Below are 16,393 nucleotides of genomic sequence, written 5' to 3' on the forward strand. Positions count from 1 at the left end.
CCATCCAGTTCCGGTTTAGGTGCAGAGGTGCAGAGACAAAGGATGACCTTGGCTTTCCAGAAAGAACGTTGTTATGGCTGCATATCATCTAACTCCGTACAATCCCCCCCCCTCCCGTTTTCCCACCGTAGACAAAGGCGTAGTAGAGTAATAGAAAGTGTGGCAGGCCTGACCTAATGAATACACCTCGACGTATTTCAGTCAATAAATACGATTGAAATGAAGGGGTGAAAAAGGAGGGTGACTAAATCGGGGTTCCACGCAGGCGGCCCAGAGTCTTCCTCGACACCTCCAAATCCGGCTGCAGGAACTGGAGGAAGAATGCCAGCGACTCCGGGAAGCTTTTGAGAAGAAGAGCCAGGAGCTCCAGAGCACGGGGAAAGAGTGAGTAGGGGGTCCTTGCAGGGGAGGGTGCAGGGTGTGTGTGTGTGTGCGATGCAGACCCCGTCCCCCTTCCAGGCTTCCCCCATCCCCCCCCCGGGCTGCTCTCCCCGGCTGGAGAATCAGGAACTTGCTTACGGGATGAATATTATTCCAAATATAGATAGTACTGTGCAAAAATTCATTTAATGACCATTCAAAGTTTCGACGGCCCTTTTTCACACTTAACGACCGTTGCAGCCTCAAACCTTAGCCGCGGGAGTTGTGTTCGTAACTCAAGGACCGTCTTAAATCAAACAGGTCGTTGCGCGAGAGCCGATGTGTGTCTGGAATTGTGTCTTTTTTTCGATCAACACTTAACGCTTCTTCCCTCCCTTTAAAGGTTGAGAGACGTCCGAGCGGTCAAGGAGCAGCTGGAAGCCAAGCTGGCCGACCTCGAAGACCAACTGACTGAGATGCAGAAGGCCCTGGACCGCTTTCAAGAGGTCCCCTCGGCCAGCCCGGATCAGGAAGCCTTGCTGAAGGTCAGCGGAGACACCCAAGTGGACGCGGTCCAAAACCCTTCCGGCCGAGCCAGTCCCAGAGACAACGTTTCTCTCTTCCTTGGTTTCCTCAGGAACTTCTAGAGACCCGCGAAGACCTGGAGGAGATCTTGACCGCCAAGCAGAAGCAGGAAGACCATCTCCGCCAGAGGGAACGCGAATTGACGGCTCTGAAGGGGGCCCTGAAAGAGGAGGTGGCCAGCCACGACAAGGAGCTGGATCGGGTCAGGCAACAGTACCAACAGGACATGGAGCAGTTGAGACGCAACATGGAGGACGTGTCCCAGGTGAGTGATCTGGTCTGCCTCATCTTGCAGGTGGAAGTCCCACCTGTGAGGATGCTCGCCCAACCTCCCATTGACATGGGTGTCAAACTCACGGACTGCAGGCCAGATGTGGCCCGCGATGTGGTCAGATGTGGCCCACCCAATGCCAAGTGGAAAGATCAGGCCCAGTCTGCCCAATGCAAAGAGGAAACATGCCAGCAGTTTGGGGAGTGGCGTCAAGTTGGCCCCGCCCACCCACTTGGCCACACCCACCCAGTCGGCCACGCTGAGGTCAACCACAGCTCTGACGCGGCCCTCAGTGAAATTGAGTTTGGCACCCCTGTGCTCGATCTTTCTATGGAGGGATCCTGAGGCCAGGAGGCGGGGAAGAGCATGGTATCTTCTGGCCTTCAGAAGAGGTGACCACGAGACCAGGATTTAGGCAAAGAAAGGAAGTTGTTAACCTTCTGAGCTTGGGAGCTCAAGGTCTCCCGTTTAGTCCCTGGGATGTCTAGGAGTGAGACGTTGAGAGAACCCGGTGATCGTTCTCCAAAACGAGGTCCACCTTGGGTTTGGAGATCTTGTTTTGGGTTCTACCTCTTCTTGGAATCTCTGAACGTTGGGTTTCTTCTGGGTAGGATCAAGCCAGCCTGGAGGCCGAGAGACAGAAGGTCAACTCCCTAATGAGGACTCTCCAGACGGAGCTTCAGGAAAGCCAAGAGGAGGCCGCTCACTGGAAGGAGGTCTCCCAACGAAACAAGGAGGAACTCCGTAGTGTCAAACAAGAGTGAGTAAGCCAACTTTTCCGGTCCCTCGTCTCCTCTGAAGACCCCACCCATCGCTTTCAACCATCTTGAGTCCCCTTGAGGGGCTTCACGCATGGATTCCACGCATCTCGGCTGCTTCTCCAGCCGCCGTTCACCAGACGGCTTCAACTATGGCGTGACCTTGTCTTTGACACCCCATTGCTGTCGTTGGCTTTCTGACTTCCTGCCTCCCTTGGTGGTGGTTGTTTGTTTATAAAAAGTTTTTTATTAGATAAAACATTGGACATAGTACGACATTTCTGGCACAAACGTTTCTATATAGTGATTAGATCTTACAACAAGTACATTTTATATCCACTACATAGGTGCATGTAGTCAGTTGATCCTTTCTTTTGTATAATTACTAACCGTACAAATACATATCCAATTCCTACCTATCACACATTCTTAATACCATATTTTCCAGTTCTTAACTTGTCTGCGTTTTTCTGTCCCGGCCTTTTCCCCTCCTTTCACCATTTGTCTCAGATTTCATGATATTCCGTCTCACCCTCGTCTTTGAGCTCTAGAGTCAGTCTGTCCCATCTCTGCGCACGTCAGTATCTTCTTTATTATTTCTTGTTCCAAGGGAGTCTCCTTATTTTTCCATTTTTGTGCAAAAACCAGTCTTTCCGCCATTAAAATATGCAGCATTAAACATAGTCCTCCTTTGCCATGTTTTTTTTCTTTTGTGTTCCCTAGTAGAAATAATTCTGGCCTCAACGCCATCTTTCGATTTAGCATCTCTTCCAAATACTTCCTTACCTGGTGCCAAAAAGCCCTCGCTTTTGTGCACTCCCACCACTTATGGCAGAAGGTCCCTAGTGCAGCATTACCTTTCCAACATTGTGGCGATACATTTTTGTTACTGCCTCCCTTGGTTGTTGACGCGGTTGGTGGCCTTCCCCTCTTCCAGGCTGATGCAGGTGAAGGTGGAACGCGAGGAGTTTGAGGAGGACCTGAAGGAGAGCCGCGAGCAGTTTGCAGCCGCGCGGAAAGAGATGGATCAGATCCGGAACCGTTCTACGGACGCCGAGGGGCTCCAGAAGCTAAGAAAGGTGCGCCTAGCAGCAAAGAACCACCAACGAGACCACTTTCAAGGCGTGCGATGGACTTCAACTCCCAGAATTCCCCAGCTTCCACGGGAGTTGAAATTCACCGTTGAGAAACGCTAAGATGGACCTCATAACTGTGTGTGGAAACACCACCAGGTCGGGACCTCCAATGATGGTTGAAGAACTCCAAGCTCCATCATCCCCTGATCACATCCCCGTGGCCTGATGGGTGCTTGAGTGCCAGATTGGTCCTTCTACTCCTAGTGTAGAGAGGACATATGTTTCTATGTCGTCTTCGTTGCCCATCCTCTTCACTCTGCGTCTTTGATTTCCACCAAATAGGGCAATGGGGCAAATATGTCCATATTTTGCCGTTTTTAAGAGCTGAGGAACATGGGCATGTTTTAAGGGTGACTCTTAAGGGGCTTTGTAGTATCCCAGCTTGGATTCCTGAGAGGCTATGCCTCTTATCTGGTCCTCCAACAGTTTTCCAGCTCTTGAAATGGGTTCGCTTATTGGTTGGGCTGCCATAACTTGACATGCCAATGGAAGCCATGGACCATTCGTGGTCCTTTCCTGCAGGGAAAGGGGTGGCTCTGACTCATGTTATCTTCCCGCCAGGAGCTCCGTCAGGCTCGGGAACAGCTGCAGGACATGGTGGAGGAGAAGGAGGACCAACACAAGGTCCTACGCTTGCGGGAGAGTGAGATTATTGACCTCAAGGAGAAACTTGACGATGAGGTTGCTTCCCATAGCCAGGACCTTCAGGGATTAAACTTGAGGTTCCAAGAGAAGATGCAGCAGCTCCAGAAGGACTACGAGGAAGCATTTAAGGTAAGAAGAACCTCAGGAAGTAGATCTGGCTTTTCCAAACTGGTTCAGCGTCTGGCTTAGTGGTGAATTGTGATGGGGCACCTGGTTGTCTTCTCCATCCCTTCCTCCTGTAGACCAAGGCGGCCTTGGAAGGCGAGAAAGAGGCCATGGAGCAGACCAGGAAACTGGTGGAGTCCACCCTGCAGGAAAGCCAGGAAGAGAACGATGACCTTCGGCGCAAGATCTTGGGGTTGGAGACCCAACTGAAGGAGTACCACCATGTTGCTGACAGCTGGCAAGACGTGGAGACCAGGCTGAAGGAGAAGATTTTCAAGTTGGAGGTACGGGAAGGAGAAGCGAGGTTCTCTTGGTGACTTGATAGTCAACTTCTCAATTTCTTCTTTGAGTAGATGGGTGTTCCATCTGTAGGCCCAGATCTGAGGAGGGGGTCTCTTGCCCCAATGACCCCACCCCAAATCCGGTTCGGTAACTCTCCTTGAGCAGAAAAGGAGCTTCCTCCATGGTCGATCTCTTGGGCCCTGCCTCAGTTTCCCCTTTCTTCTTTCCTCCTCCTGCTTCCAGGCTGACCGCAAGCAGATGGAAGAGTCCGTCAACAACGCCGCAGACCAAGAGCAGGACTTGCTGCTGGCCAAGAGGTCCCTGGAGAGTCGGCTGGAGGAGGCTCAGCGCAACCTCAATAGGCTCACCCTGGAGCACCAGGACTTGAGTACCTCCTACCAGGAGGAGCTGAAGCAGAAGGAGGCGCTCAGGAGGGCCAAAAACGACCTGGAAGAGGAGAAGAGGTTGCTGGACAGAAGCATCGTGAAGCTGAGCAAGGAGGTCAGTCTCGTTGAGGGCCGTCAAACGGGTTCCCCAGGCTCAAGAACCATAGGTTGAAGCTTTCTGAGATGCCACCTTGAAGACACAGGTGGGAGCTGACATCCCAGGGCCTTCTACCTCTCCCCTTGGGCACCTACCTGTCTGTCCCCTGTCACCCCCCAAGTTTTCTGAATGCAGAAGAAGGTCAACAGGGGGGGATCCCGGGCGAAAGCAGCCCTGTGGTGACCCTTGGGTGTCCTCTCCTCCTCCAGCTGAAGCAGATGACCGAGGAATCTCACCAGGCCCTCTCGGAGCTGCAGTCCCAGCTGGAGGAGTACAAGGAGAAGTCGCGCAAGGAGATCAGCGACTCCCAGAAGCAGGCGAAGGACCGGAACGTGGAAGTGGAGAAGATGCAGTACGAGTTGGGGAGATGCCAAGATGAGGTAGGCACCTCTTGCTCTCTCTGTCCCTCTCGTCTCTCTCTCTATCGATATCTATCGATCTATCGATCTTCCATCTATTATCTCCCTCTCATCAACTTCTCTGTCTATATCTATCCATCCATCCATCCACCCACCCTAACCCTATCTCTATCCAATCTTTCTATCCCCCCTCCCTCCCTTCTTTCCTTTCTCTCTCCCCTACTTTCTTTTTAATTTTCTTCCTCTCTGTTCCTTTTTTCCTTCCTTCCTCTTTTTCCATCCCCCTTTTAATTTCCTCCCTCCCTCTGTCCCTTTCCTTTTTTCTTCCTTCCCTCCCTTCATCCCTTCCTTTATTCCATCTTCCTTCCCTTCATCCCTTCCTTCCTTCCTCTCTTTCCCCCCTTTTAATTTCTTTCCTCCCTCTGACCCTTTTATTTTTCTTTCCTTCCTTCCTTCCCTCCTTCCTTCCCTTCATCCCTTCCTTTCTTCCTCTCTTTCCTCCCTTTTAATTTCTTTCCTCCCTCTGTCCCTTTCCTTTTTCTTTCCTTCCTTCCTTCCTTCCTTCCAACCAACCAACCCACCCTTCCATCCATCCCTTCTCCTCCTCCTCCTCCTCTTCCAGGTGCTGCGTCTCAAACAGGCCCTGCAAGACAGCCAGGCCGAGCATGAGAACTCCGTCCTGGACAAGGAGCTCCTGGCCCAGCGACTCCACAACCTGGAGCAGGAGATGGAGACCAAGCGGCGATCCCAGGACGATCGATCCCGCCAGGTCAAAGCGTTGGAGGTTTGTACGGTCTCTGAACGGATCCCATTCTCTCTCCTTTTGGGCACAGCTACAGGTAGTCCTCAATTTATGACTGGAGTTTACCAGAATATCCATCGCTAAACAAGGTGCGAAGTGAGCCATGCCCAATTTTGCAGCTTGTTTTTGCTGTCGTCATTGCTTCCACCCACCAGCAGAGGGCAGCGCCTGCTCTCAAACTAACCCTCCCCTTTTATTAAACTCCGCGCTGCGCTAATCAGTTTTTGCAATAACCCCAATTAATTTTCGGTGCGTTTCCCTCCCAGAAAAAACGAAAATGCTGAAGATGGCATTTTCCGTACTGCAAAACTTCGCAATTTCCACAAGTCAGCATTTTTCTAGGAAAACACACACACACACACACACACACACACACACACCCCTCCATGTTAAGAAAGGCAGCCAGTTCCACAACAGGAAAAAATAAGTTACCGGCCCGTTTGCTAAAACCCAACACAAAACAGGGACATTTCCCTCGGGTTTTTTAAGCGCTTGGCGGATCCAGAAGGGTCGTGTCCCCCCCGCCCTTGCTAAGCCCCTCCTTGTGTTTGCAGGACAAATCGAAGCGTCTGGAAGTGGAGCTGGACGAGGAACGCAACACGGTGGAACTTTTGACCGAGAGGATCAACCGATCCAGAGATCAGGTGAGCGGCGATCAGGCCTCGGATGTTGCCCTAAGTCCTACTGAGTAGAAAACGGGGTACCTCAATGTTTGCAAAACACGCAATTCCTACTTTTAATGGCAGACGCCCCCAAAAATCTCACGCGTTGCATGTTATTTGGACCTGTTAATTTGTCTCCTTCCCTGCCAAGTTACCTCCGTATTTTAGACTTTAATGTCATTCCTGGGGTCGGCAACCTTAAACACACAAAAGAGCTACAAAAGTCCGAACCGGAAGCCCCCCGTTTAATTCTGGAACAGACCGGAAGTCTGGTTCCCCCACCATAGAGTCTCTTCCTAGCGCGGCGGCCTTTTTCCTCTACCTGTCCTAACCGAAAGCCCTATCAACTGTGCAGCCGACCGGGGACGGAGCCGCAGCAGAGGGATGAGCGAGCCACATGTGGCTCTTAGGCCGCAGATGGCCAACTCATGATTCAGACAAATGTTTGGCCCTGCCGCTGGTTTGCAAGCAATAAAAGAAAAAAATATTTCTCTTGCATCAGACCAGCGAGAGTTCGGCGTTTCCGGCATTTCTGTTTCGTACAAAATCTGCCGGGCGTGTCAAAGCAGATTGAGGCTGTGTCTGTCAGTGTGTTTAAATCCCTTCTTGTATCCTCCTCCCAGCCCGGCCCTGTCAATGCCTATATTTAGCTTTCTGCAAGACTATCATTTCCTTGCGTTTTACAGCTGTGTCACCCCAGCAGTTTGGGGAGGGGGAAAAAATAAATAAATCTGGGGGGAAAAAATGAATAAAAAAACCCAAGCGAAAGATGTTATTATTGCTAAGATTTGCAAATGTCTAGACAACCTTCAGCATAAATATTGTCATCTCGCAAAGGGAAGGGTTGGGTCGGGCTGGGCCGAAGATCAAAGGCGCTTGTAACGTAAAGCAGGATTCGAACTAAAGACTCCCTGGTTTTCAGCTCGCCCTTTTTGGCTGCCGAGGGTGGCCAGTTGTTCCGTTGACAAGGATGATTGAGGAGAGGGTATTCGTGCTAGGATATTTCAGGCCTAGGAATCCTTCTGGGCCCTGATGGAGCCTCCCCATTCAAACGCAGTGTATCCCCGTGAGGTTTCAGCCGGCATTCCTGGGGGAATTCCTCCGTTTCTTCGACTGCTCCCCGAAAGAAGAACGCTCTTCAAGGACCAGACTTTGGCCTCTTTGGGGTGTCTTAATTTGAGTGGAGCCTCACTGTGCAGGAGCAGTCTAACTTTCAGCAGAAAAAATGGGGAGATTATAGTTCAGGGAGGCGTCCATCGGCTGGGATGGGCAGCCGGTGGCCGGACTTAAGTTTATTCCCTCTTCTTTCTCTCTGCTTTTCCTCCCTTCCTCGCAGATCGACCAACTGCGAGCGGAGTTGCTGCAGGAACGGTCCGCCCGCCAAGACCTGGAATGCGACAAAGTTGCTTTGGAGAGGCAGGTAAGGCTGCGACAGGAGGGCAGAGCAGGGATTCCAGGCAGTCCTCGACTTACGACGGTGTTCTGACCGAGGCTTCCCGAGAGCCTGAAGCAAACTCCTTGTTGTCCCGACAAAAACCCCTTTTATTCATTGACTGTGAATTCTGCTCCTTCCCATCCAGCAAAGTCTTTCGAGGGAGGATTTACGGTCACAGACCTTATCTCGCTTGGAGAGCTGCCAGGCCGAGATCTGCAGAACTTGGCCAGGAGTCTCATAGAGTCACGAACCAATTAAGCGAACTAAATTGTCTCCTGCAAACTCCACTCCCCGGTCACTCCTCTTTTATTTCCTCTGGGAAATAAATTCACCCTAACCCAAAATTCATTTTCCACCCGGCCACTTTTTAGAAGCCCAAAAATGCATGCAATGCACCCCTTCACCTAATTATGAAATTCGTTATATTTTATCTTCCCGTAGAGCCCAAATTTGGCCTCCTTTCACCATTTTCCAATGAAAAGATGCATTTTTTTTTTGCTCTTTCCTGCAGATTCCCCCCCCCCCTCCCAGCTCCGGACAAAGGACTTCCCCTCTTTTTCTGCTTTTGGTGGGAAAAAAACCCCCCAGGAATTCAAGAGAGGCTGAATTTTATTCCTGTGCTAAAGCAATAAAATTCTCATAAGTTGCTGATCCAAAAAATTCTCTTTTTTCTCCACCCCGTCCCTGCGGTAGACCAACCCCAACAAGTTTGAACTTGGCTTGAGGATGTTTACGGACCTTTTGAGGCTCAACGCAGCTCTTAAATATTTTTTAAAAAGCTTTTTTTCCCCCCTTTGTTCCACCTGGACACGGTCCACTGCAAAATAATAGTAAACATAATAATAATAATGCCTGTTATATAACCCAGGAGATGAAGAAGAGAGATTTCTCTCTCTCTCTCTCTCTCTCTCTCTCTCTCTCTCTCTCTCTCTCTCTCTCTCTTTACTAAAGTCAGACAGGAATTACACAATCTTGCGTTTTAATTGTAGGCTCGTTGTTTATAATCGTGACGTACCCGACTCAGCCGAAATTTTCCCGCTGCCTTTTATTTTTTTCTTTCCCGCTGCTGTCTCATCCTGGAGAATGGAAGGATTTGAGGGGGGTGGGGTGGGATCCCCTCTAAACTTCCCCACTCCTTCCTGCTCACTTTCTACCATATTTCCCCCCCCCCTCTCCTGTTGCCAGAACAAGGACCTCAAAAGCCGACTGACCAGCAACGAAGGACTCCAGAAGTCCAGCATCAACGTCTCTCAGCTGGAGTCGCGGATCCAAGAACTCCAGGAGAAACTCCTGGCGGAAGAGAGGTAACCCCTCCGCGCGTTCTCTTCGTGACATTCGCTCACCTGGTATATCTGGTCTCCCGAGGCCGCCCCAGTTCCACCCATCTAGATCCGGTCAGGTGCAGAGGTGCAAAGACAAAGAAATGACCTTGGCTTTCTAGAACGAATTTGGTTATGGCTACATATCGTCTAACTCGGTACAATCCCCTCTCCCATTATTCCCACAATGGAAAATGCATAGCGGAATAATAGGACAGGCCAAAGATCCAAAAGAAAAGATGGCTGCAGGCCTGGCAAAATACAAAGTCACAACCAAGTTGTGGTATTCACCATCGGACAGGCTTTTAATTCCGTAAAGTAGCCGCTTGTTTCATCCGTGGCTGAAACACGGAGTAACAAGGATGTGGTTTCTGGCCTCTCTCGAGATAATTGCCTGCTCCTGTCACACGCCATGGATGAGTGGTTGATCCCGGAAAGCTTCCTGGGATCACATCCAGCGATCCTGCAACCCAGCTTGCCTTACCCCCAAGGCCATTTGTCCGGTGGCCGGGAGGTCTTGGGAATGACCTGGCCCTTGTGTGTCTACAGGGAGAAAACCGTCCTGCTCTCCTCCAACCGGAAGCTGGAGAGGAAGATGAAGGAGCTGAGCATCCAGATTGACGAAGAGAGGCAGCACTTCAATGACCAGAAGGACCAGGTGAGAAGCTGCCCAGGTGGAGGCTGCGAAGGTTGAAGCTCTGGTGTTGTGAGGTGTATCACAACTCACAAATGTGTCTTGGAAAGGGTATTCCATCCCCAGCAGCTATGATGGGGATCAGGGAATGGGGGCATCTCCTGCACAAGATCTGGAGAAGGTAGGATGGTTGAGTTTTGCTTTGAGCCAAACCGATGTTGGCTTAATGGGTGGCGTTACAGTTTGTTCCAACCCTAAACCAAGCAAGGCTTAGTTAGCCTGATCAATGATCACAGCCTGGAGGCCCATAATTCCTTTCACGGACTCTCCAGATCAGGGATGGAGAACTTCCAAGAAGTGACCCACCTAAGAATCTCGGCCCCAGAGCATGCTGGGAATTGTGGTTTCAGCAACCATGGGCGAGGGAGAGGAGGAGTCTCCAACCCACCTCTCAGTTTTGGGGGCTGACCCTCACCGTGGGCATGTTCTTCTCCCTTGCCAAGCTGAGCCTGAGGGTCAAGGCGCTGAAGCGGCAGGTGGACGAGGCAGAAGAGGAGATCGAGCGGCTGGAGGGAGCACGTAAGAAGGCCCTGAGGGAGCTGGAGGAGCAGCACGAGACCAACGAGCAGCTCCAGAGCCGGGTCAAAGCCCTGGAGAAGGACCTCTGGTGAGCAGAGTGGGCCCCTGGGGGTCCACCTTTCTCAGGCGTCCCCTAAACATCTTCTCTGGGCTCAGCACCTGAGACTAAACGGATGTTCCTTCTATAGCTTAAAATCTGTCTACCTACTTGGTTGGTCAGTCTGTCCATCCATCCAACCACCCACCCGCCTACCACCTGTCTGTCTATGTATCCATCTACCCTACCTGTCTATCATCCATCCACCCACCCACCTATCTACTTGGCTGTCTATCATTGATCTGTCTGTCCTTCCACCCATCTAGCTACTTGTCCATTCATCTATCCCTTACCTGTCCATCCATATCTCCCTCTATCCATCCATCCATTTACCTCCCTACTTGGCTGTCCATCATTGGTCTGTCTGTCCTTCCACCCATCTAGCTACTTGTCCATTCATCCATCCATCCATCCCTTACCTGTCCATCCATATCTCCATCCATCCATCCATCTACCTTCCTACTTGGCTGTCCTTCATAGATCCGTCTGTTCATCCCCCACCTACCTGTTTATTTATCTATCTTTTCATCCATCCGGAAGGGACCTGCTTATTGACATCCAATGGCTGAAAGTAGAACCTCCATGCACAGGGGCACTTTATCCCAGAGTATCTGACCACAATGCCCGATTACATTTGGTAGCCCATAACGTTGGACCTTCCCTTGTCTCTGATCCCCGCAAAATGTCTCCTTCCCTTTGGAGCCCAGGAGGGTGTCCACTGTCCTAAAGTGGACCCCCTCTTGACCATGCCCCCTCCCCTGTTTTTTGCCTCCAGGCGCAAGGCAGCGCGCTCGACGGCCGAGTCCTCTCTCCGGGACGACCAGCTGAGTTCGGACGAAGAGTTTGACAGCGCTTATGGCCCGTCCTCCATCGCCTCGCTTCTGACGGAAGGAAACCTCCAAACCAGCTCCTGTTAAGGCCCTCTCGGGGTTTGTTTGGATGCTCTCTAAAGATCCCCCGGGAGCTTGGCAAAACCCACGGGGGGCAGGGAGGGATCTCCGAAAAGGTTTCTTCCCCAATTGGGGTGCGTGTGGGTGCGTGTCACCGAAGCAACCAACTTCTTGATTTAAAAAAAAAACAAAATTGGAGGAAAGGTTTTTTTAAATTTTTAGTTGCTACGGGACGGAAAACCAGAGTCTGTAAAAAAAAAAAAGTATTATTTAGGGGATTTTTTTAAAAAAATCTGGTTCTCAGGGCATTGACGAGCGGTTAAAATAGCAGAGCCTCCTTTTAAATATGTATATTTTTTTGTACATACGTCGGGTTGCATGAAGATGGCGACGGGCGTGCAATTATATGGCGGAACAATCCGGAACGTTAGAAAAACGGGGCCTTGTTGCATGGAATTGGCTTCTTCAAGTCCCTCTGGAGGAAATATTTGGGGTTTTCCCCAACTGAATCTTTCCCACATTGGCTTGGCTTGTGTCCCCCACCCTCGCCCCCCTCCCCCCAGAAATCTCAACCAGAGGTGGCCTTCCAGATGCGTCTGAATCCCAAACTCTCTTCAGACCGCTGCCTGTGAGATCCGGTGGCAGGGAGTTCCGCAGGATCTGGAAGACGGCTGCCCCTCTCTGACTTCTCCATCCCTGGTTTTTTTTTTCTTCTTCTCGTTTTAAAGCAGTGCCTTTTCCACCTTCTTCCCCCAAAAGGCAAAGAAAAAGAGATTATTTCCAGTGGACAACTAGAGGTCAAGTAGACCATCCCGCTTATGAAAATAAAAAAAACGACACCGGAGCAGAGTCAAAACTCCGAGAAGGGAGGGGGAGAAAACGGAAGAAAAAAATAATAATAATCTCCTTTTTTTTTTACAATTCTCTCCTTTAAAATGGAGCATCAAAGCTGCCTTCCCTCAGCATCTCTTTCAAAGGCAGGCTGAAGTTTGGATGCCAAGCGGGCACATTTTTAAAGCATCCTTGAAAAAACGAAATGTTTTTCCCGTCCCGGATTGTGTTTTTACGGCAAAAGTGGCAACCCGTCAGCCTCTCCGCGCGTCGACAGCTCCTTGGCGTCCCTGCGCGATCCAGATTCCTGTCGGGTGAGGCTGGTTTATGAAGCTGGCACAGAAGAACGCGGCTGGCTTGCAAAATCCTGCCGCGTTACCCAATTTATTTTTCTCCCAGGGCTTGCTTCCTTGGTTTTTCCTCTTCAGGTTCACCCAAAAATCACCTCTCCAGGCCTCGCCTGGCACCTTCACGTGCCTTATTGTCAGTGAGGACTTTTTCCTGGGTTTTGCCCCAGGAATGTGCTTGGAGACGCAACGCAGCTCCGTACCTCGGCACCCAGCCAGGGGGGGGGGATTCTGGGAGTCGAAGCCCCAAATCTTCAAAAGCGGCCAAGGTTGGATGTCCCCCCTGACTTTTCAAGGCGCGCAATCCTGCTTCTGCAAACTTCCCCCAATGCATCGGAATTAAATCGGGAATCCCAATCCGTCGGAAACAGCGGCGTTTTCATCGAGGCACGATTTTCCACCCCACCCCAAACAAAGCTCAATTTTATCCCCAACTCCAAATGTTTCATTTCCTATTCGTGTTATTATTATTATTTTGGTCAAATGGCCAATAGTTCGCTCAGAGGGAAAAACTTTTAAGCCGAGACAATTTTAAATAGCTGCTAATGCAATCCGGGCTGAATTTTAAGAATGGATCTTTTTTTTTTTTTTTTTAATTTCCTGGAGCTTTATGATATATATATATTTTCCTTGGGCAAAAATCAAGCCCCTTGTATGTTGATTTTTTCAAATAAAAGAGCTATATTTATCGAGGTGCTTAACTCCTGGGCCCTATTCTTGAGATTGGATTCGTATCCTTTAAACAGATTTAACAGACTTGGAAGGGACCTTGTAGGTCATCTAGTCCAACCCTCCTCTGACCAAGCACCGTTTCTGACAGTCCAGTCTCTTCTTGAAAGCTTCCAGGGATGAAGCTCCCACGTCTAGGTGAAGATTTCCCATCCCTTCAAGAAAGTTTTCTTTTCTTTAGGGTGCTAATTGCAAATATTTTCACACATGTTCATGGCGTCGTGCAAAAAGGCCTCTTATTCTACTTTTCTATCCCACAATGTCCCTTCTCTATTTCCATATTTGGCCTCCTTCCTTTCCCACAGTCCTAAATTTGTACAACGTAATTCGATTCCAAAGAAGGTCATCTAGTCCAGCCCCCTGCTCAAGCAGGAGACCCTATTCCATTTCAAACAAAAGGCTGTCCGATCTCTTCTTAAAAAAACCTCCAGCCTCGGAGCACCCCACGACATCTGGAGGGAAGCTTGATGCCCTCAAGGGTTCCCACTTCCCATTCCTTTCTCTTGACTCACACGGCAGCTACATGAGACCCGGTGGCCTCAGTGTCCCTTCCGTGAAACACAAACAAAAGTGAGTCATGCTCGAGTGCATTCCTTCCCGGATACGTTGGTGAACTTTCGGGCAGGGTGTCCAGACGCTTAAAATGCCAGCTTTAATCTTACGCGGGTGCGAATTGGAGATTTCTTCCCCCTTCTTTTCCTAAGCTGCTTATTAGGATGAAGACATCATCCAGCAGCTGGTGGGGAAAGGAAGATTGATTGGCACCCTTTTTGGGTGGTTTCCTTTTTTATTTCCCCCCCTCGGGCAGGAAAGAGGAAAAATAAACACATCCTTCTCCATTCTTGGCTTTAATGAATTAAAGGGGAGGGAAAAAAAACCCTGCAGAAAAATGACACAGATAATTCATATTTCTTCCTGTGTGCCATTCAACCTCCTTTTAAACCAGGAGATTAAAAAACGAGTGCAAATTAATATAAAGAAAGGAGGGGAGGGGGAAAAAAAACCCCAAATCAAAACCCTTGTATGTTGAGGTTTTAAAAAATAAATCATATTTAATAATAAAGGTGAAAGAAAGAAAGTTGAACGGGAGTGAAAGAAAACAGATATGTAGAAATGGCTTCCCATCCCTTTCGCAGCAGTTATAAGTAGAAAAAAACAGTTTATTCTTTCTTTTCAGAGTTTATATTCCTCTTCTTCCCATCCTCGCTCTTGTCGAATGGCCCAATAATAAAAAAAAATGTTTATTTTTATACGAAAAAGCGATGCAAGGAAATTCCAAAAGAAAATGTCATTTATTACTAGAATTTGAAGTTGCACTCCAAAAAAGTAAAAAAAAAACTTTGGGTCTAAAGCTATTCTCTTCCCCTTCCAATTCATCTTCAATCGTAAAATTAATAAACAAATTAAAATGATATATTCATTAATGCAAAAATTAATAAAATCCACTTCTTTAAGAAGGGACTGAAAGGTCTATCTAGAATTCTAGATCTAAGAGCTATTTGCCTCCTGAAATGGAGCCTCCGTGTATAGGAGCAGTGTATCTTTGTGGGTTCCGAGCACAAGCAAAAGGCCATTGTGCTTGCGTTACCCAATTTGTCATTTTGCCAATGAGATCAGTTCGTTCTTTTTGTGACACGTTTTAGCAACTTTTCTTAGGCAACCTCAACCGGTCAGGGGACGTGACCGAGTCAGTTTCTCCATCTGGAATATCCCCCAAGGCCTAAAAACCCGAGGCAGCTCAGGTGAATCGCAGCTCACCCGGGCAACAACGACCAGCTTAGACCAGATAAGTCATCTGAGGGGTCATTGTCCTCCTTTCGCCTGCTTACACAAGTGTGTGTGTGCGCGTGTGTTAAGACAGACAGGTTGTCCCCGTGTCAAGGATGGTGCCAGGCCTTGCCATGAAAATTCAGACGCAGTCTTTGTTTTTGTCTCTTGTTTTTGCCACAACTTTGTGTGGCAAATCGTATTTTGGAAGAAGGAGAAGAAGAGAGGATGAAGGAGAAAGAAGGCGAGATGAAGGAGGAACAGAGTGAGGAAGAGGAGGAGGAGAGATGATGGAGAAGGGAAAACAGGAGGAAGAAAAATAAGAGGAAAGAAGGAAGAGGAAGAAGAGGAATGGGACGGAGGAACAGGAGGAGGGAGAGAAAGAAGAGATGATAGGGAAGGGAAAACAGAAGGAAGAGGAGGAGGAATAGAAGAGAGGAAGAAGAAAGGAAGTAGAGGAAGAGATGAAGGAAAAGATGAGGGGAAAAAAGTGGAAAGAAGGAAGAAGAATTAGAAGAGGAACGGGTAGGAGGAGGAAAAAGGAGGAGAGGAAGAAGAGGGGAAGGGAAGGAAGATGAAGAAGAGAAAGAAAGAAAGAAAAAGAATCAAACCAGTTACAAATCAATTCCACTCTGCCAATGCAAATTCCCAATTCTCTCCTCTTTTAGACAAACTCCTCCTTTCCACTTTTCTGCCACTTCTTCGTGACAATCAGATGCAAGGATTTGGGGTGGGCGGGTGAAGGGGGGGGGGCGGTTGGAGAAAAGCCACCTTCACTTTAAAAAGAGAGAGAGAGAGAAACCGGCATCCTTGGCCCAGCCCCAGTTGTTTTATTTTTAAGCTTTTAATCCCCTGCTTTTCCCCAGACGGGTCGTTTAGCCAAGGCGATGCTAGGCACTTCCCAGATTTCCCTTCTGTGCCAGCCTCGCCCAGGTGGTGATAAGAGAGAAAACTCTCCTTTAATTGCTCAGCAACGTTCCCTCCTTCCTCCTCTAACCTGGTTATCGGTCGCCGTGACTCAGCCGAAAAAGAAGCCGGTCAAATTGCCCTTTAATTCTCTTCTCCTCCTTCCTGGTCACTTCCTCCCTCTCTCCGCAGCTCCCCTCTTTCCTCCTCTCTGTCCCTCTTCCCTCAAAGCCTTCGGAACCAACCAGGGGGGGGGGACTGTAGCTTCCTCCCCTTGGCTTGAGCAGATCC

General features: G+C 49.3%; 1 protein-coding gene across 3 annotated transcripts in view; it reads left to right on the forward strand.

Annotated features, from left to right (window-relative positions):
* CGN (cingulin) overlaps window positions 1–13,284 on the forward strand; it is a 28,165-nt gene extending 14,881 nt beyond the window's left edge. For 2 of the 3 annotated variants that reach the window (XM_081967982.1, XM_081967980.1), the window contains exons 6-21: window positions 266–384; window positions 764–905; window positions 998–1,210; window positions 1,828–1,976; window positions 2,912–3,053; window positions 3,672–3,884; window positions 3,998–4,204; window positions 4,446–4,703; window positions 4,955–5,125; window positions 5,727–5,888; window positions 6,461–6,550; window positions 7,905–7,988; window positions 9,189–9,307; window positions 9,872–9,980; window positions 10,460–10,623; window positions 11,408–13,284. In XM_081967982.1, the coding sequence (XP_081824108.1) occupies window positions 266–384; window positions 764–905; window positions 998–1,210; window positions 1,828–1,976; window positions 2,912–3,053; window positions 3,672–3,884; window positions 3,998–4,204; window positions 4,446–4,703; window positions 4,955–5,125; window positions 5,727–5,888; window positions 6,461–6,550; window positions 7,905–7,988; window positions 9,189–9,307; window positions 9,872–9,980; window positions 10,460–10,623; window positions 11,408–11,549 (2,484 nt within the window). In that variant the 3' untranslated portion in view covers window positions 11,550–13,284. The remainder of the gene's footprint in view (window positions 1–265; window positions 385–763; window positions 906–997; window positions 1,211–1,827; window positions 1,977–2,911; window positions 3,054–3,671; window positions 3,885–3,997; window positions 4,205–4,445; window positions 4,704–4,954; window positions 5,126–5,726; window positions 5,889–6,460; window positions 6,551–7,904; window positions 7,989–9,188; window positions 9,308–9,871; window positions 9,981–10,459; window positions 10,624–11,407) is intronic. The other variant, XM_081967981.1, reaches the window with a different exon arrangement.
* Window positions 13,285–16,393: the final 3,109 nt, after the last annotated feature.

Source organism: Natrix helvetica (assembly GCF_964273705.1).
Source record: "Natrix helvetica genome assembly, chromosome: 16".
Lineage (NCBI taxonomy): Eukaryota > Metazoa > Chordata > Lepidosauria > Squamata > Natricidae > Natrix > Natrix helvetica.